This window comes from Lemur catta, chromosome X (assembly GCF_020740605.2).
Source record: "Lemur catta isolate mLemCat1 chromosome X, mLemCat1.pri, whole genome shotgun sequence".
Classification (NCBI taxonomy): Eukaryota; Metazoa; Chordata; class Mammalia; order Primates; family Lemuridae; genus Lemur; species Lemur catta.
In genome coordinates, this window is record NC_059155.1 from 6,817,482 (window position 1) to 6,837,961 (window position 20,480).

Here is a 20,480-nt window from a genome sequence, read left to right on the forward strand (position 1 = left end):
AAATGAGCACTCATACATTCTGCAAGTAGGAGTATATACAGGTTCAGGGTTTTTGATGAGCAATTAGGCAATATCTATTAAAATTTTAAATGTACATACCCTTTAACCCAGCAAGAACATGGGAACCTAATGGCATTTAGGTGACACTCTGGGAATTTCATGCAGGAATTTGGCATTTTTGAACTAAGATGCAGCACTTGGGCTCCCAAGTGATTGAACTTGGGTATATTGCTGTGGAGATGGCATCTTTGAAGGCAAAGTCAGTTCCAGGAGCTCACTGCAGTCAGGCTACCTGGTCACATTACAGGCTGGCATTGGGCCAACGCCACTTCAACAGGCACATGGAGCTTGGAGCTTGCCCTATAGAATGTTCTAGAAAAGAGGCTGGGCGCGGTGGCTCACGCCTATAATCCTAGCACTCTGGGAGGCGGAGGCGGGAGGATCCCTTGAGGTCAGGAGTTCGAGACCAGCCCGAGCAAGAGCAAAACCCCTCTCTACTAAAAATAGAAAAAATTAGCCGGGCCTGGCGCTGCGTGCCTGTAGTCCCAGCTACTCAGGAGGGGCTATGGGAAGACTGCTTGAGCCCAGGAGTTTGAGGTTGCTGTGAGCTAGGCTGATGCCAGGGCACTCTAGCCTAGGGAAGAAAGCGAAACTCTGTCAAAAAAAAAAAGAATATTCTAGAAAGGACATTTCTAGAACATGCTGGGGGGAGGGGGCGGCTACCTAGAGCCTGGGTTGCTATGGGGGAGGGGGTAGCCATCGGCCAACTTTGAAATTCCACCGTGACTTTTTATATATCGCGATAAAATGAGCAGAATGGAAACGTCACTGTTGTAACTACTTTCAAGTGTGTAATTCGTCCCATGAGTACATTCAGTACGTTGTACAACCTCCGCGACCACGAAGGTCCAGAACTTTTTTACCACCCCAAAGAAGACCCTGTGCTCGCTGGCAGAGGGAAACCCCTTGACAACTGACAGCCTGAGAAAAGACAAAAAGAAATGGAATTATTCTGAATAATGTTGCACGTCAAAGTGACAACTATTGAAATGCATTGAAGTGGGCAGCGAAGGGAGCGGCGCGGAGGGATCCGCGCGGAGGGATCGGCGCGGAGGAATCTGCCGACGGTCACATGACCGTTGCGGAGCACCCCAAGCCACATTTGTTCTGAAGACGCCGAGGAGATCACTGCCACGGCCGACCCCGAAGCGAGCAGTGCCATGGCAGACGAGGCCAGGCCCGATGAAAAGACGGTGCAGGTGCTGCGAGACTTGGCCAACCGCCTGCGCATCCATGCCATCAGGGCCACGTGCGCCTCAAGCTCTGGGTAAGTTTCCCTCGTCTAAGGTCGCGTCGTGTGGGGCAGCGGCGGGCCTGGCGGCGACGACGCCATAGAATAAAGGGAGCTCGGTGGACTTGGTTGTAGAGGATTTATCTCGGGCCATTGGGGTCCAGCCACCACCTTTCAACGCCCTTGAGGCACTATCCCCGCCAGCCTAAGTGGCCAGCCTGTGCTTGGATGCCCTCCCCTTGCTCCCCCCGCAGCCTTACCCATTAGGAGAGAAGAATCCAGATCTGAGTCCGACGGGCTGGCGATGTCCCTGGGATCAGATCGGGCTAGCTGTGGTTTGCATCTTAGCGGGGAGCGAGGTTTCCTGTGTAAGCGTTTGTACTGGGTGCCAGGGGACGAATAGAGTGACTCTAACCCAGGACTTCAGGGTAAAAGAAATGAAAAGGAAGCGGTCGGCGGGTAAGAATCAGAGCAAAAATGAGTTGTTGGGTTTGCTAGTATCTTGTGGAGGATTTTTGCATCAATATTCATAAGGAATATTGGTCTGTAATTTTTTATAGAGTGGCTTTGGTGCCAAGGTAATGTTGGTCTCATAAAATGAGTTTTGAAGTGATCCCTCAGTATTTTGTAAGCGTTTGAAGAGGATTGTTAATTCTTTTTTAAATGTTTGGTAGAATTCACCACTGAGGCCATCGGGTAGAGAGCTTTTCTTTGTAGGAAGTGGTTTTTTTGTTTGTTTGTTTTTGTTTTGAGGCAGTCTTACTCCGTCACTTGGGCTAGAGTGCCGTGGCGTCAGCCTAGCTCATAGCAACCTCAAACTCCTGGGCTCAAGCAGTCTTCCCATAGTCCCTCTTGAGTAGCTGGGACTGCAGGCACCACCACCACGCCCAGCTAATTTTTTGTATTTTTATTAGAGATGGAGGTTTCACTCTTGCTCAGGCTGGTCTCGAACTCCTGAGCTCAAGCAATCCTCTATCCTCCCAGAGTGCTAGGATTACAGGTGTGAGCTACTGTATCCAGCCCTGTCTGGAGTTTTTTGATTACCAGTTCAGTCTTCTTACTATTAATATGTGTAAGTCTGTTCACGTTTTATTGTCATGATTAAGTCATACAGGGTTTTGTGTTCCTGGAATTTATCCATTTCTTAGACGTTAACCCTTTTGTTGGCATACAGTTAACATGATACACTCTTATCCTTTTAACTTCTGTGGAAGCGGTAGTAATGTTCCCACTTTCACTTCTGATTTCAGTTGTCTTCTCTGTTTTTTACTTAGTTTAGCTAGTTTTTAAAATCTTTTTTCAAAAAACCAACTTCTTTTTTAATTTTTTGAGACACAATCTTGCTCTGTTGCCCCGGCTAGAGTGCCGTGGCATCAGCCTAGCTCACAGCAACCTCAAACTCCTGGGCTCAAACATCCAACTGCCTCAGCCTACCGAGTAGCTGGGACCATAGGCATGTGCCACCACGCCTGGCTAAATTTTTTCTATATATTTTCAGTTGTCCAGCTAATTTCTATTTTTTTTAGTAGAGATGGGGTCTTGCTCTTGCTCAGGCTGGTCTGGAACTCCTGAGCTCAAACAATCCCCCGCCTCGGCCTCCCAGAGTGCCAGGATTACAGGCGTGAACCCACCGTGCCTGGCCAAAAAACCAACTTTTGATTTCATTGGTTTTTTTCTCTATTGTTTTCCTAGTCTCTCTCGTTTATTTCTGTTCTGATCTTTATATTTTCCTTGCTTCTGCTACCTTTAGGTTTTGTTTTTTCTTTTTTTAGTTTCTTAAGTTGTAAAGTTAGGTTATTGGTTTTAGGTGTTTTTTAAAAATGTGTTTACAGCTATAAATTTCCCTCTTGGGCCAGGAGTGATGACATGTGCCTATAGTCCCAGCTATTTGGGAGGTTGAAGTGGGAGGATCACTTGAGCCCAGCAGTTAGAGACCAGCCAGGGCAACATAGTGAGACCCCGTCTCAAAAAATTCCCTTCATGACCAGCCTGAGCAAGAGTGAGACCCCATCTCTACAAAAAATAGAAAAATTACCTGGGCATGGTGGTGCACACCTGTAGTCCCAGCTACTCAGGATGCTGAGGCAGGAAGATCGCTTGAGCCCAAGAGTTTAAGGTTGCAGTGAGCTATGATGATGCCACTGCACTCTAGCCTGGGTGACAGAGCGGAACTCTGTCTCAAAAAAAAAAAAATCCCTCTAGGCACTACTTTTGATACTTCCCAGAAGTTTAGGTATCTTGTGCTTTTGTTTTCATTTGTCTCTAAGTATTTTCTAATTTTCCTTGTGATTTTTTTTGACCCACTGGCTATGTGTTGCTTAATTGTCACAAATGTATGAATTTTCCAGTTTTCCTTCTGTTATTGATTTCTAACTTCATCCTATTGTGGTCAGAGGAAGTGCTTAGTATATCTCTCTTTGAATCTTACCCTGGAGCCTGGGCTATGATAGTAAAAGGACAGTGAACGTAGTTAAGACCCATATATTTTTGAAATATTGTTACATGTTTATTTTGCTCCTTTCAGTCTCAAAATTAATAACAGAGGGTTGCATTTTCTCAAGGGATCTCTATGGCTTTTAAATATAAATCATCCATGTGAGGGACACTTGCAAGGTAAAAGGTTTAAGTCCTCATTTTCTTGATTGTGAAATTTGAAATGAGATTGTTAACGTGAATGAACTAGGCCTAAAATCTTATTTTTCTAACAGTTGGGGCAGGACTCCAGGGATTTGGTTTTGTCCTGTCCCCTCCCCCTTTTTAATTAATTAGGGACTGGCTGGACTCAAATGCAGGCTGGTTTTTAAGAACAGTAGTTATTTTGGTGGTGTTCAGAAAGGACCTGAGTTAATTGACCATGAGACATTTCTCAGTCTTTTACCATTCACTTCTTAAATGCATTTTAGGTAGTAGGATGGGACCTTCACGGTGTTTCTCATCAGCAGTGCTTCCGAAATTTTCTCAGCAGGTGAAGTACTGTAAATGAATTCAAACAAGTGAAAGAATACTCAAGTTGGAGTCACAGTGAGCTTGCCCCAAGTGCAGGATATTCCACTGATAGAAGGGGGCTGGTCTCAGAGCATCTTGCTGTGTGCAGGGAGGGAGGTCATGAGGTTACTGTTCTTTAAAGTGTGCTTCAAAGCCATGAGCTCGGAAAGCTGTGGTCCTGCATCCCTTCCCCTTGGCTGGGTTCTTCCTGGGCTGGGAGAAATGACTGCTGCTTCTGGTCTGAGGAGAACATGTGCTGAGGCAGAGTCCCTGGGAAATCACTTGGCTGTGAGAAATGACCTGTGTCATGCCTTGCCTTTCAGCCACCCCATGTCATGCAGCAGTGCTGCTGAGATCATGTCTGTGCTGTTCTTCCACACGATGAGGTATAAACAATCAGACCCGGAGAACCCGAACAATGACCGATTCATCCTCTCAAAGGTATGCCAGCAGGGGAGCCCAGGGCTTGCTCCAGTGCTTGCTTCTTAAGCCCATTTTTAAAAGCCACCATGTAGGAACAAGGCCTAGAATGGACCCTGTTTGTCATTTTGGTTCTTCCTTTTTGGCATCGTAACGATCTAAAAGGTGTTCTAGTGAAGACCACTTGAAGCCATGTGGCTTGTGTAGCTGGAAGGGTGGCTTGTGGCGGCAGGTGTGCTTCCTTTCCTTTGGTGGTACCCTGCCTCACCCCACCTCACACTGAAGCCCCCCTTGGTGGGGCTATGCTGCTCCCATCCTCTGGGCTGCCTGGACAGAGGCGGGCCACCTCAGTGGATCCAACTTGCTGAGCCTGAGGAAAAGTGTGTATGATTTGGAAGGATATCCTGTCCCTATCAGTCAGCTTTCCCTTCCATTTCTCTGCAGATCTGGCCTGAAATTGCTGGGGTGCCTTCTCATTAGACTAGATATAAATACCAGCTACCTCATGATGTTAGGAGACAGGAAAGAAAAGGAACCTTAAAAACAAGGTCAATCTGAGAATGTGTTGCTGGTTTGATGCCATCTGAAAGTATGCTGTGTCCTGAAGGAAATCACTTAAAACCTGGCTGGTGCAGCACCATGTCCAAACAGAAATACCAGATTAGGAAGTAGGGATAGTTAATGAGTGCAAAAATAGTTAGGTAGAATGAACAATGTTTGATAGAACAACAAAGTGACTATAATCAACAATAAGGGAGGGGGCACTTTAACTAAAAGAGTGGAATCAGAATGTTCCCAACACAAAGAAATGATCAATGCTTGAGGTGATGGATGCCTCAATTACCCTGATTTGATTAATCCACATTGTATGCCTTATCAAAATGTCACATGTACCCTATAAATGCATACAACTATTATGTACCTATAATAATTAATATAAAAAAATTTAAAATAAAGAAGAAATACCAGATTATGGCAGTGGGAAGTAGTTTAAAGACAAAGTCAAACTGTCGGGTATGGCTGAAGTACCTAGGGGCACAGCGGTCCCCAACCTTTTTGGCACCAGGGACCGGTTTCATGGAAGACAATTTTTCCACAGATGGGGGAGGTGGGAGGCAGAGCTCAGGTGGTGACGCAGGCAATGGGGAGGGGGAGCAGCTGTAAATACAGGTGAAGTTTTGCACCTGCTGCTCACCTCCTGCCGTGTGCCCCCCTTCCTAAGTTTCATGAAAGGCAGTTTTTCCCGGGGCGGGGGGGTGGGGAGGTTAGAGCTCTGCAGCCCAGTCCCTACCGCAGCCTAGGGGTCATAATTGTGACCTTTGTCTTGGTGTCTGAAACAGTTTGGCAAAAAAATAGATTTTATGTGTGTGTAAAGAGAGACATGAAGTAAATGTAGTCCACTGGTAACAGTTGGTGAATCAGAGTAAAGGGTGTGTGAGAATTCATTGTACTAGTCTTACAATTTGTCTATAACCTTGAACTTTCTTTACAAAAAAAATTGAAAAAATTTGGATATACAAACAATATGGGTGTTCAGATTTCTGGTTTAAAAAAAGGAAGAATGTGTAGATTATCATATAACCACTGCTATCAGAGTCATTGGCCTTAAAGGGATAAAAACACACTGGGTACTGTTCAGTTGCCAGAATTTGTGTGTGCATCAGATTTAGCCAACAGATAAAATCAGGAAGAAAAGAGAAAACGCACAGGAAGCACCGTTTGTCATGATTTTGACTTGGAATGGAGTAAATGGACACACTGCAGGAGAACAGTTAGGGCCTTCACGGCGGGTGCTCCCAAAGCAGTCGTCTCTTTAGGTGCAAGTGTCTAATGCAGAATATCACACATTAAGAGGCTGACTGCTAAGGCCTGGCATTGTCACTGACTATCAGGTTCTTGGATTCCCTTAGAGCTGTCGTGGTGCTGCAGACTTTGCAGGGTGGAGGGGCTTCTGATCCCTGTCCCACTACCCAGGCTTTTGTTTTTGTTTTATCAGCTCTTTTGTTTTCTCCAGCCAGGTAGGCCTGGAAAGCAACCAAAAGGCCTTTTTGTAAACTTGTTCTTGAAGCACACTTTGTGCTGGAACAAAGATGAGAAGTACCATCTGGGAGAGAAGTCTTTCTTTTTTGGGTGCCGATAGCACCTTACACACGTTCTAGCCCTCAGCCTCCCTGTGTTCTCCCACAGCATGTGGGTTCTTGGGGGAAAGAAGGGAACCCATGTGGGGGCACTTCCACAATGCCGGACATCGCGCTCACCCCCACCATTCTTAGTCTACCCTTACAGCCTCCTGCCACCTAAAGCAGGCTCTTGTCTCCGTTGTACCCATAAGGTGAAGCCTTTAGAAGGTGGGCTTGCTTGCCCCATGCTTCACAGTGGGGGAGGCAGAGTTGGTTTGAGTGCTGAGCCCAGGCTGGGTCCATAGTATTGTAGGGCCTCCAAGGGTGTGCAAGGCAGCTGGGAGCCAGAGCTTGTTACAGGAGTGAGATCAGTGCCGTGGGGAGGAAGATGGAGCTAGAGACTTGGCCAGAAGAGACTTCAGTGGGACAGTTCTGCTAAGCTAGAGATGCAAAACTGAAAAGGAGTCCGAGAACACAAAGCATGTAGAGAACACCAGGGAAGTTCAAAAGAGCCCAGGAAAGAATCGAGGGTAGGAAGCAAGAAGGGAGAGAGATCAGAGAATAACAAGTACCATTCATTCATCTGTGGCAGTGATGAACACACCAATCTCTGCTTGAATGGAGCTGATGTTTGAAAAGAGACGGGGATAGACAAGAAACAAACTCATGAATGAATAGATAGTATGTCAGATGGAGCTGAGCATTTGGAATCAAGTAAAGTAGAGGGGGTAGGAGGCACTAGTTGTAAAAGAATGATTCAGAAAGATCTTGCTTTTGACGTTTGAGGAGAGATTTGGAAGTGATCGGAGAGTGAGCTGTGCACATATCTAGGCATGAGCACTCAGGTAGAAGAAGCCACAAGTGCTAAGGCCGTGAGGCAAGCCTACGCCCGTTGTGTTCAAGGGGCAACAAGGAGGCCAGGATGCTGGAGCAGTGGGAGGGGAGATTTGGAGGTGATGGGGGCTGGAGTGGGCAGTCCAGTGCAAGAAGTTGAGCTCTACTTGACAGGAGATAAGAAGACCTGGGATAGTTAACAGAGACATGAGCCAGCTTAAGTTTTAACAGGCTCCCCTTGGTGGCTGGGTTGAGAATGGCTATGGGTGAGGCAGGGAGGCCAGGAAGGAGGGCCCTGCGATGATAGAGGCCATGCCGGGATAGTGGCAGCAGAAGCTGTTGAATAAATACAGTGTGTCTGAAAGCTTAGAACTGGAGCCTCTCCCATCAGTGCAGCAGACCTTTGGCATAGTCTTGTGGCCCTCAGAGGGCCTGATTGTCTTATTGGGACAATGATAACCCTGTGCATACAAACAGGATGTTGCAGGGGAGGGCGGAATGGTAGTGGAACGTCATTCTGAGTACCCATATTCTCTAAAAGATTCAACGTGTGATTTGTTCGTGGCTGGAAAAAGGTGTTTCCTGCTTTACACTTAGGCTCCCTCCCCTGTGTTCCCAAAACTCCAGTCACGCTCACCACACTGTGTGGATTACCTATAGCTCCCTGGGCATGAACAATGGATGTCTTCATCTTCTTTGTCAACCCCAATTTCTAGCCCAGGCCAGGCTCTCTTCTTGACCTGTGGTCCACCTGTAACATTGACCTGAAACTTGGGGTGCATGTGGGTGCGGTGAAGAGGAATTCACCCAGCAGGGTGCAGGTGGCTGTTCTGATGGGATACTGCTATGTGGCCAACAGGAGCGGCCTGCACCCAGAGCTGGAAGTTGACCTGATAACTGTCTTGCAACTGTGCCTAAGTTCATTAGGTCCCTTCTCTCTCACAGAGACTGTCATTTGTTGATGTGGCAACAGGATGGCTCGGACAGGGACTGGGGGCCGCATGCGGCATGGCATATACTGGCAAGTACTTCGACAAGGCCAGGTAAGGTGCTTACCCAGAAACCACTTAACTGCCCCGACCCACGCGCCCTCTGGAGATCTCGGGACAGGTACCCAGCTCCGTGGGGTGGAGAAGAGCCCTATAAGGCCAGTCCCCATTCCATCCTATGGCAACCCCTCTGCTCTGTTTCCCACAAGTCTGTTGAAATTCATCCGTTATTGCCTCTTAGTTCTTATCCTAGGGTTAAAAACTTTTTAAAACATTCCAACACTTGAGTGGGGAGATAAACATTCATTTTTTTTGTGGGGGAGTTTAATGTTTATAGCAGAACATGTGCTCCTGAGGTGTAGAATGTTTTGACTGTTGGGATTATTGTGAATGAGCTGTAAGATCAGAAATAAAAGGTGGCAGTGCTTTAAAATGGAACTTGAAATAGAATATAAGAAAATGTATGTGTAAATGGTTTGGGGATTTAAGGGGACTGCTTTTTTCCCATTCCCCTCTTGTCATCATGCTTGTTGATCAGGAGAAGTAGCAGGAGAACCTAAAAATAGGCTCACAGCTAGAATGGGAGAACTAGCAGAAAGAGAAGCCCACCTCGTGAGGCCCAAGCCTTTAAAGCTTCATTTCTTCAGCTGCTGGGTTTGGGCAGAGCTGATGAGGGAAATAGTCTTAGGGATCTGATCTAAAGCAGCTTCTCCAGGTTATTCCTTTGGTTTTCTTCATGAAGTACATTTGCTGGGTGGCCCAGATGAGCCCTCAGCCCAAGAGAAGGTCCTAAACCTCGCTTGTCTTGCTCTAGCTACCGGGTGTTCTGCCTCATGGGAGATAGCGAGTCCTCAGAAGGCTCCATCTGGGAAGCATTGGCTTTTGCATCCTACTATGGTCTGGACAATCTCGTGGCAATCTTTGATGTGAACCGCCTGGGACACAGTGGCGCCTTGCCTGCTGAGCACTGCATAGATATCTATCAGAAGCGCTGTGAAGCCTTTGGGTAACCACATCTTCTCTTGCTTTATCTTCTTTCTGTCCCACCATCCTTTGTCTCTTGTAACCTGGCCTCTTCCTCTGTTGACAGGTGGAATACTTTCGTGGTGGATGGCCGTGATGTGGAGGCGCTGTGCCAGGTGTTCTGGCAGGCAGCTCAAGTGAAGAGCAAGCCCACTGCTGTGGTTGCCAAGACCTTCAAGGGCCGCGGCTTACCAAGTAAGCAAGTGTTTCTTTCCTGCTTGTGGTTATTAAAAACATCTGTGTGCACAACAGAAGAGGCAGAAGGAGGCCTAAACTGGCCTAGGGAGAGGACTTTTTTTTTAAATTTCAGAGTATTATGGGGGTACAAATGTTTGGTTACATAAATTGCTTCTGTACAGTTTGAGTCAAGGTTATAAGTGTGCCCATCACCCAAACTGTGTGCATTGTACCTGTTAGGTGTGAATTTACTCATCCCCTTCACACCTGCTTGATTTCTGATGAGTTTTATTTCCATATGTGCACATAAGTGTTGTTCAGTTAGTTCCAATTTAATGGTGAGTACATGTGGTGTTTGTTTTTTCCATTCTTGTGATACTTCACTTAGAAGAATGGTCTCTAGTTCCATCCAGGTAAATACAAGAGGTATTAGTTAACCATTTTTTTATGGCTGAGTAGTAGTTCATGGTATACATATACCACATTTTATTCATCCACTCATGTACTGATGGGCACTTGGGTTGTTTCCACATCTTTGCAATTGTGAATTGTGCTGCTATAAACAAACATTCAGGTGCAGGTATCTTTCTTTTTTTATAAAATGTCCTTTTTTCCTTTGGGTAAATACCCAGTAGTGGGATTGCTGGATCAAATGGTAGCTCTACTTTTAGTTCTTTGAGTTATCTCCATACTACCTTCCATAGAGGTTGTACTTGTTTGCAGTCCCACCAACAGTGTGTGTAACTGTTGGTATGTTTTCACATCCACACAGGCATTTGTTTGAGATTTTTTGATAAAAGCCATTCTCACTGGAGTTAGGTGATATCCCATTGTGGTTTTCATTTGGATTTCCCTGATGATTAGAGACTTTGAGCATTTTTTCATGTTTGTTGACCATTAGTTGATCTTTTTTTAAAAAGTTTTGTTCATGTCTTTTGCCTACTTTTTAATGGGGTTGTTTGATTTTTTTCCTGCTGATTCGCTTGAGTTCTTTGTAGATTCTTGTTATCAGCCCTTTATCAGATATATAGCATGCAAACATTTTCTCCCATTCTGTAGGTTGTCTGTTCACTTTATTGATTGTTTCCTTGGCTGTGCAGAAGCTTTTTAATTTGATCAGGTCCCATTTATTTTTGTTGTTGCTGTGGTTGCTTTTGGGGTCGTCTTCGTAAATTCTTTGCCTAGACTGATACCTATAAGAGTTTTTCCAACATTTTCTTCCAGAATTCTTAGTTTCATGCCTTAGGTTTAAGTCTGTTATTCATCATGAGTTGATATTTGTGAGTGGTGAGAAGTGCAGATCCTGTTTAGTCTTCTACATGTGCCTATCCAATTTTCCCAGCACCATTTATTGAATAGGGATTCTTTTTCCCAGTGTATGTTTTTGTCTGCTTTGTCAAAGATCAGATGGCTATATGAGGATGGTTTTATATCTGGGTTCTCTGTTGTGTTCCGTTGCTCTATGTCTGTTCTTGTGCCAGTACCATGCTGTTTTTGGCTACTATAGCCTTGAGTACAGCTTGAAGTCTGATACAGTGATGCCTCCTCGAACTCCTGGCCTCAAGTGATCCTCCTGCCTCGGCCTCCCAGAGTGCTGGGATTACAGGCATGAGCCACTGCACCCGGCCCAATGCCTCCTGATTTGTTCTTTTTGCTTAAGGTTGCATTGGTTATTTGGTCTTTTTTCTGGTTCCATATGAAACATAGAATTATTTTTTTCTAGATCTGTAAAAAATGACATTGGTATTTTAATGGGGATTGCATCAAATCTGTAAATTACTTTGGGTAGTATAGACATTTTAACAATGTTGATTCTGCTGATCCATGAGCATGATGTTTTTCCATTTGTTTACATCCCTTGTGATTTCCTTCCTCAGTGTTTCATAGTTCTCCCTGTAGAGGTCTTTCATCTCCTTGGTTAAATGTAGTGCTAGGTATATGATTTTCTTTGTCACTATTGTGAAAGGTATTGAGTCTTTGATTTGATTCTCAGCTTGACCGTTGTTCGCATAGAGGAATGCTACTGATTTGGGTATATTGATTTTGTAACCTGAAACTTTGCTGAATTTATCAATTCCAGGAGTCTCTTGGCAGAATCTTTAGGGTTTTCGAGATATAAGATCATATCATCAGCAAAAATAGTTTGACCTCTTCTTTCCCCATTAAGATACCCTTGATTTCCTTCTCTTGTCTGATTGCCCTGGCTACGACTTCCAACACTATGTTGAATAGAATTGGTGACAGTGGGCAACCTTGTCTGGTTCCAGTTCTAAGTGGGAATGCTCTCAATTTTTCCCTGTTGAGTATGATGTTTTGCTGTGGGTTTGTGTATGTTTAACCATCCTTGCATCTCTGGGATGAAGCCCACCTGATTGTGGTGGATTATTTTTTTTCATGTGCAGCTGAATTCAGTTTGCTAGAATTTTATTGAGAATGTTTGCATCTGTATTAATATGAGATATTGGTCTGCAGTTTTCTTTTTTTGTTGTGGCCTTTTCTGACTTTGGTATCAAGGTGATACTGGCTTCATAGAACGAGTTGGCTTCATAGAATGAGACAAAAAGCGAGGGGCTTGAGGCCCCCTGGGAAGGACAAATGTGCACGGTGTGTGGAGAAGCAGTATGGCGCCTGCTGTCTTGGCTTGGGTCTGCAGTGATGGGAAGTGACCCCAAGGGCGCCAGCTGCCTGATGGTTTGTCCTCACGAAGCTCCCAGTTCACTGACAGCAGCAGTTCTGGGGCTTGTGAGGTAGAAGAGCTCTCCAGCAGCTCAGGAGCCCACTGCCTGCCAGAGAAACAGGGTAGAGAGAAATAAGCCACTCCACCTGCCCTTCTCACTGGACTGCAAGCCTCTTGAGGGTTGATCTCTGCCAACATCCTGCTCCCTTGTGTTCTCCTCCTAATTCTGAGGGCTTTCTTCCCATGCTCGAGGACTCAGAAACCTGCTTGAATCTTCATCATGGCTGCTCTGTTGGAGTTTCTCCAGGCCCTGGCTCTGACCTATGGCTTGGATCTGTGGCTTCAATCCGCCAGGCTCCGACCTATGGGATCCTTGTGCCGAGCTTGCGGGAGTTTCTGAGAGCAGCAGCTCAGCGGCTGTGCTCTGCTGAGTCCCTCAGCTGAATCTCCTTCCTGAATCTCTAAGGAGGTTTGTCTTTAACTCAATTACCAAGGCTGTGCTTATCCAGCTGTTTCCTCCTTCGGGTTACAGGGTCAGCACGAGCTGCTTCTCGGAACAATGCTCACCCACATGGAGAAGTCTAGAGAAAGGTGCGCAGCAGGGAAGGAGGCAGTGGAGAGGGCCCGTTTAGTGAACAGTGGTTATGCCTGTAATATGTGCTGGAGGCCCCTGCTCTGTCTTGCCTTCACCAACAGTGTCTGGCTAGGGTGGAAGGGAAAGCTGAACCCCCCCCCCCCCGGAAATGAACAGTGGCTTTCTACCTGCGTGAGGGAGCGGCTGGGAAGACAGTCCATGAGAGGATTGGCAGGGGACAATCTCCATGGTCAGGATAGAGTCAGAGTCAGGAAGCGTGCTATGTGTACAAACATGCTTACCTAGGCCTGGACTGTGTGGAAGAACACACAGAAAACTAGTAAAGCATCACCTCTGGGAAGTGGAGCTATGGAACTGGGATCTGGGGAAGGAGGGAGTTTTGAAAGAGTAACTCCTTGCACATTTCAAGGCTGACATCTGACCTTGTTTATCTCAAGTTTAAATAGTTAGAAAGGGTGTGGTTCCTTTTTTTTAATATAGAATTTTTAGAATAAAACCGTTCTATGACTCCACACCAAAATAGTCTTATCTGATACCTCAAGTTCAATAAATGACAATTTTGCCAGCGTGCTCCTGGCAGAACCCTGGGTATTGTCCTTGCCTCCATTTCTCCTTGCTATGCCCCCCCACACATACCTGGTCCCCTAGAGCGTATGTCAGATCCACTACTCCTCCCCATCTCTACTCCCATGACCATTGCCACGCCCTTTCATTTCTCCCAGACTGTAGCAGTTTGCCAGCAGTCTTTCCGCGTACAGCTAGCATCCCCTCCACACCAGCCCCCACACTGCTGCCACAATGGTCTTTCTAAAATGGATCTGATGAGTTGCTTTCTCCACTCCAAACCCTTCAGTGGTTTCCCATCTTGCTCGGGATAAAACTCAAACTCCTTATCATATCCATGAGACCCGCCCTCCATAGTCTGTCCCACTTGTCTCCCTCACTCTCCCCTCCGTTCACAGCACCTGGGCCAGTGGCCCCTTCAAGAGCCTCAGGATTTGGTCCAGGCTGTTCTATCTGACTTCAATGCCATCGCAGGCCCTCTGTGCCAGGTTTTTACTCCTGTGAGTCCTAGACTGACATCATTTCCATCGGGATGTCTTTCAGATGACCTGATAGGCACCTTTTAAATATGTATAGAATGAATGTCTTTTATTTGTTTTGTTACAGACGTTGAGGATGCAGAAAATTGGTATGGAAAGCCAGTGGCAAAAGAAAGAGCAGATGCCATTATCAAATTAATTGAGAGCCAGATACAGACCAACAAGAATCCTGTACCAAAACCCCCTATTGAGGATTCACCTCAAATCAGCATCATGGGTATAGAAATGATCTCTCCACCTGCTTACAAAGTTGGTGACAAGGTAGGCAAAAAGGTGGATAATTGGATAAATCATGTACATCAACTGCTTTGTTCTCCAATTTTGTTCCTAAATACACAGGATTCTTCATTTATTCTGATCTCCATGGATAAACAAATTACTGGACAGTATGACATTTAATTAGCAGTTATAAGCAACAAAGATGGGTTTACTATCTCTTTTAGTAGCTCTGATTGTTATTCTCTGCTTTCACACTTAGGTCTGAATATTTTTATTGGTCAGTTGCTATTTATTAGCACCTGGTGTTGTGTGGCTTTTTCTTTTCTTTCTTTTTTTTTTTTTTTTTTTTTTTGAGACAGTCTCACTTCTGTTGCTTGGGCTAGAGTGCCGTGGCATCAGCCTAGCTCACAGCAACCTCAAACTCCTGGGCTCAAGCAATCCTTCTGCCTTGGCCTCCCAAGTAGCTGGGACTACAGGCATGCACCACCGTACCCAGCTAATTTTTTTTTTCTGTATTTATTTTTTAGTTGTCCATATAATTTCTTTCTATTTTTAGTAGAGACGGGGTCTCGCTCTTGCTCAGGCTGGTCTCGAACTCCTGACCTCAAGCGATCCTCCCACCTTGGCCTCCCAGAGTGCTAGGATTACAGACGTGAGCCACTGCACCCGGCCTGCAACTTTTTCTTGCTTCCTAACTTTGGTTTGTGAGCTGACAGTCTACTGTGCATGAAACTGCCACAGTTCTGTGTCTGCTATAAGGATGGTGGCCCAGGTGGGCTGATCTTTTGGACATACTCTCTGGATTACACAGGGCAGCAGGGAAGTTCATCAAAACCAGTTTTGTGAAAAGGAATCAAATTATGCATGAAACCCTGAAGATAAAGCCTTCTTGTTTTTTACGATTTTTATATCCTGCCTTCTGGTATGTTATAGCAGAACTGAAATAGGCAGGGTCTTCAGGATCTAGGGCAAATAGGGTGGCAAGCCTGGGAGGAAGAACATGTTTCTGATCCTTCCTTATTTGGAGAAATTTTGAGAGTTGCTTATTTTCTTAGCCTGGTGATAAAGGTTAAAAATAAATGATTTTGGGCCAGGCATAGTGGCTCACGCCTATAATCCTAGCCCTTTGAGAGGCTGAGGCAGAAAGGATCACTTGAGGCCAGGAGTTCGAGACCAGCCTGGGCAATAGTGAGACCTCATCTCTACAAAAAAATTTTAAAAATTAAAAATTTAGCGAAGTGTGGGGTGGTGAGCACCTGTTCTCCCAACTACCTGGGAGGCTGAGGCAGGAGGATCGCTTCAGCCCAGGAGTTGGAGGTTGCAGTGAGCTGTGATGATGCCACTGCACTCCAGCCGGGGTGATAGAGTAAGACTCTGTCTCAAACAAAAAAAAGTAAGTTCAAAAATAAATCACATTAATGTGCAAATCTGGCTCTTTGAATTACTAATACAATAGACAAGCCATTAGCTAGCCTACTCAAGGAGACAAAAAACATATATAAACTTAGTCATTGGAAAGAGATGATAACCATAGTTACAAAGAACATTTAAAGAATTATAAGAAAACCATAAACAACTCCATGCTAATTGGTATGAACACATGTTAAACAATTTTTAGGAATACATAAAATATCAAAATTGACTAAAAGAGATGTAAAAACCTTAAATAGGTCAATAGCCATAGAAATAAATTGGGAAATTGTCCAAGAGCTATACTTCCAAAGCACTGGGCTCACCAAGTTACAAGAGTGATTTATTTTTAACCTTCAAGGAATGGGTAATCCCTAAGCTATTTCAAACCTTTCCAAATATGGAAGAAGATGGAAAGTGTCATCTTAATTCATTTATGAAGCAAAAATGTGGCAAAGCTAGCCCAAAGGGGAAAAAAAATGTAGACTAGCCTCATTTATGAATATTAATGTAAAATTCTAAATAAAACATTAACCAATCTCAACTCCATTAGTACATTAAAAGAAGTGTATGAATCAGTGAAGTTCAAATTAGTAATGCAGATGATTCATCATTATTAGGAGACTTACTAATACAATTCATTGTCATATTATTAGGTCAAAGGAAGGGGGAAAATTATGATCATATTTATACATGCTAAACAAAAGCAATTCATAAAATTCAACATTTCTGGTGGTGTTTTTTTTTTTTAAGGAAAAAAACCTTAGTAAAACAAAATAAGACCAGTGAGATACTTCCTCAGTTTGACTCTAGATGTAGACATCTTAAATCTGGAGCCCCTTTTGCACCTATCAGCCCTGCTCTGGAAGTGTTAGTCTTTGCAGTTAAGGAATAAAAGAATCAGTACCTAAGCCAGGTGTGGTGACATGTGCTTGTAGTCCCAGCTACTCAGGAGGCTGATGCAGGAGGATCACTTGAACCCAAGAGTTTGACGTTGCAGTGAGCTATGAGGATGCCAGTAGGTCTAGCCTGGGTGACAGTAGAACCCTGTCTTAAAAAAGAAAAAAGTCAGTACCAATAAGGAGACAGCAAGTCTATCCTTATTTGCAGGTGATAGAGTTGTATATCTGGAAAAACCCAAGAGAATCTACCAGAAATGGTTAGAAATAAGAACAGAGACCGATCAGTAAGAGAGCTTGTAGCAAAACTAATATACAAGATCAGTTCCTTTCTTATATTAAATAATTAGTATATATAATAGTAAGATATTCCTTTGATAATAGTAATAGAAATTAAAATATCTAAAAATAATCATATACAATCTATATATACTAAGATGCTTATACAACTAGAAGCCAAAAGAAGACTGTATGTCTTTTTTTTTTTTTTTTTGAGACAGAGTGTCGCTCTGTTGCCCGGGCTAGAGTGAGTGCCGTGACATCAGCCTAGCTCACAGCAACCTCAAACTCCTGGGCTCAAGCAATCCTGCTGCCTCAGCTTCCTGAGTAGCTGGGACTACAGGCATGTGCCACCATGCCTGCCTAATTTTTTCTATATATTTTTAATTGTCCAGGTAATTTCTTTCTATTTTTTTTTTTTTTAGTAGATACAGGGTCTCGCTCTTGCTCAGGCTGGTCTCGAACTCCTAAGCTCAAACAATCCACCCGCCTCAGCCTCCCAGAGTGCTAGGATTACAGGCATGAGCCACCATGCCCGGCCAACTGTATGCCTTATATGCAAAAGATAAGATGCTCACCAAGTATTAGGTTGGTGTGAAGGTAATTGCAGTTTCAGACCATGAATTTTAAATCGTTATAACTAGGTTCACACACATCTTTATTAATCAAAATAGGAACCATTACAGTCAACACATTTTTGCCAATGAGAAATAAGTGTTTATTCCTGTAGCATAAAAATCTATGCTTTGGGATTTGATGAACTCTTGGAAAGCATTTTCTGCATCATGCTGGTTGTGGGAGCATTTTCCCTGCAAAAAGTTGTCACGATGCTTGAAGAAGTGGTAGTCGGTTGGTGAGAGGTCAGGTGAATATGGTGTCCGAGGCAAAACTTAGTAGCCTAGTTCGTTCAACGTTGGTTGTGCGACATGTGGTCAGGCATTGTCATGGAGAAGAACTGGGCCCTTCCTGTTGACCAATGCCGGCTGCAGGCATTGCAGTTTTTGGTGCATCTCATCGATTTGCTGAGCATACTTCTCAGATAGAATGGTTTCACTGGGATTCAGAAAGCTGTAGTGGATCAGAGTGGCAGAAGACCACCAAACAGTGACCATGACCTTTTTGTAGTGCAAGTTTGGCTTTGGGAAGTGCTTTGGAGCTTGTCGGTCCAGGCACTGAGCTGGTCGTCACCTGTTGTAAGTTGTCATAGAAAATCCACTTTTCATTACACATCACAATCCGATGGAGAAGAGAAATGGTTCATTGTTGCGTATAATAAGAGAAGACGACATTTCATTTTTTTGATTTTCGGTGAGCTCATGAGGCACCCACTTATCAAACTTTTCACCTTTCCAATTTGCTTCAAATGCCAAACAACCCAACGGTAGGATGGTCGACGTCGAGTTCTTCGGCAACTTCTCGTGTAGTTGTAAGAGGATCAGCTTCGATGATTTCTCTCAGTTGGTCGTTGTCAACTTCCAGTGGCCAGCCACTGTACTCCTCATCTTCGAGGCTCTTATCTCCTTTGCAAAACTTCTTGAACCACGACTGCACTGTATGTTCGTCAGCAGTTCCTGGGCCAAATGCGTTGTTGATGTTATGAGTTGCCTCCACTGCTTTACAACAAGAAAATTGCTCGAGGGAAAGCCCTTTGGAGTGGCAGAGATGTGTCTGTTTGTGAGGTGCCGGGAGCACTTCCCCAGGGCTCTGGGCTAGGAAGGCAGCGGGTAGGTGCCTCCTCACTTACCCCTCTGGGGCCCAGCCTAGCATGGGGCTGCAGCAGCAGTGGGTACAGGAGCTGGAGCGGGAAATTGCCCAGGAGAGAAGTCAGTGGGTCCTCCGAAGCACTGATGGACTGTGCGGCCGGCCCACATCGAGAAGATGAGCCCAGAGGTGGTGGAGTCCCATCTCTACAGGTGACACTGCATCGTAGGTCAGAGGCATTGAGGGGGATGAACGAAGTTTCCATGCTGTCAGGAGTGAGGCACTCCCCACGTCCTGCTCACACCAACTCCTGCTATCCTTTTCTCGGTTTTGTGGGGTGGAGGATGGATCCCGTTCCCATATGGTCAAGGTCACGTCTTATTACTTGTCAGAAGATGTTCTTTCTCTTTTTAAAAAACCCCAAGTGAGTCAGGCATGTGCTGCTGCTCTTGTGCCTGCTGAGTGTCCGGTTTCCTGTCGCCTTTTCCTCTGTTACCCACCTCGCTCTGCATGAGACTGATTAGTAAGAACTTTCAAAAGATGACATCAGGCCGGGCACGGTAGCTCATGCCTGTAATCCTAGCCCTCTGGGAGGCCGAGGCGGATGGATCGCTTGAGGTCAGGAGTTTGAGACCAGCCTGAGCAAGACCCTGTCTCTACTAAGAATAGACATAAAAATTATCTGGACAGCTAAAAAAATATATATATATAGAAAAAATTAGCCGGGCATGGTGGCGCATGCCTGTAGTCCCAGCTACTCAGGAGGCTGAGGCAGTAGGATGGCTTAAGCCCAGGAGTTTGAGGTTGCTGTGAGCTAGGCTGACACCATGGCACTTTAGCCCAGGCAACAGAGTAAGACTCTGTCTCAAAAAAAAAAAAAAAAGACTTCAAATGTAAAACTGGCTAAGCATAAACTTCGAAATTCATAAAGGTTCCTCGGAGTATCTTAAATGGGGATGGGTCAGGGGAGAGCGGGATGAGCCCTAATCTGAGATATTAGGGTGCTCCTTAACATCTGAAATAATTCGACATTACCAGGCCTGGCCGCCCCTCTCCCTTCTCCTTTTCTAAGAAGGCTTGTTGATTCAGGAGGCGGACTGCAGTGCAGTGGTTGAGGGTAAGGACTCTGGAGCTAGACTGATGGGATTCAAATCCCAGGTAAACTTAGGCAAGTTCTGAACCTCTTTGCTTCAGTTTTTCACCTGTTAAATGGGGATAATAGTAATATCTATCTCTGTCATAGTTGTGAAGATTGAAAAAGTCAGTATATGTAAAGGTCTTGGAGTAGCGCTTGTACACGATACGGCTTGCACAAGGCCTTATCGTGTAGTGTATTTAGTACCAATCAGTTACCGAGCTTCCACTATGTGCTAAGCACTTCACATGCTTGTCTCTGCTCACCACAACCCCGTGAGATTGCTACTGTTACTTTACCCTCGTTTTATAGGTGAGAATATTAAGGCTGAGAGAGCCACTTCAGGTCATAGAAATAGTAAATAATAAGGCCTGGATTTACCAGGTTTGTCTTAATCCACAATTCACAGGGAACTGTCTCCCCAGTAAAAATAAATAAGCCATTAGGTAGTGTGGCTAAAACCTGGATGGCATTGAAGTAGATGAAATAGGGAAGATGTTATTGTTTCTCTTTCCCTTTAAAGACCATGAGAGTTTTTATTTTAAGAGTTTTAGTAGTTGTGACATACACAACTTCAGTGGAACTTTTAGGGTGCTTTGTTGAAACTGTATTGCCAAATATGA

The 20,480-nt window shown here is 44.8% G+C and overlaps 1 protein-coding gene across 2 annotated transcripts in view; it reads left to right on the plus strand.

Moving 5' to 3' along the window:
- The first annotated feature begins 4,618 nt into the window (after window positions 1–4,618).
- The window catches only part of TKTL1 (transketolase like 1), a 32,650-nt gene continuing 16,788 nt past the window's right edge, over window positions 4,619–20,480 (plus strand). The window contains exons 1-6 of one of the 2 annotated variants that reach the window (XM_045538227.1): window positions 4,619–4,715; window positions 4,993–5,102; window positions 8,578–8,693; window positions 9,454–9,645; window positions 9,730–9,857; window positions 14,282–14,475. In XM_045538227.1, coding sequence (XP_045394183.1) covers window positions 4,634–4,715; window positions 4,993–5,102; window positions 8,578–8,693; window positions 9,454–9,645; window positions 9,730–9,857; window positions 14,282–14,475 — 822 coding nt within the window. In that variant the 5' untranslated portion in view covers window positions 4,619–4,633. Of the gene's footprint in view, window positions 4,718–4,992; window positions 5,103–8,577; window positions 8,694–9,453; window positions 9,646–9,729; window positions 9,858–14,281; window positions 14,476–20,480 lie in introns of both variants that reach the window. The other variant, XM_045538228.1, reaches the window with a different exon arrangement.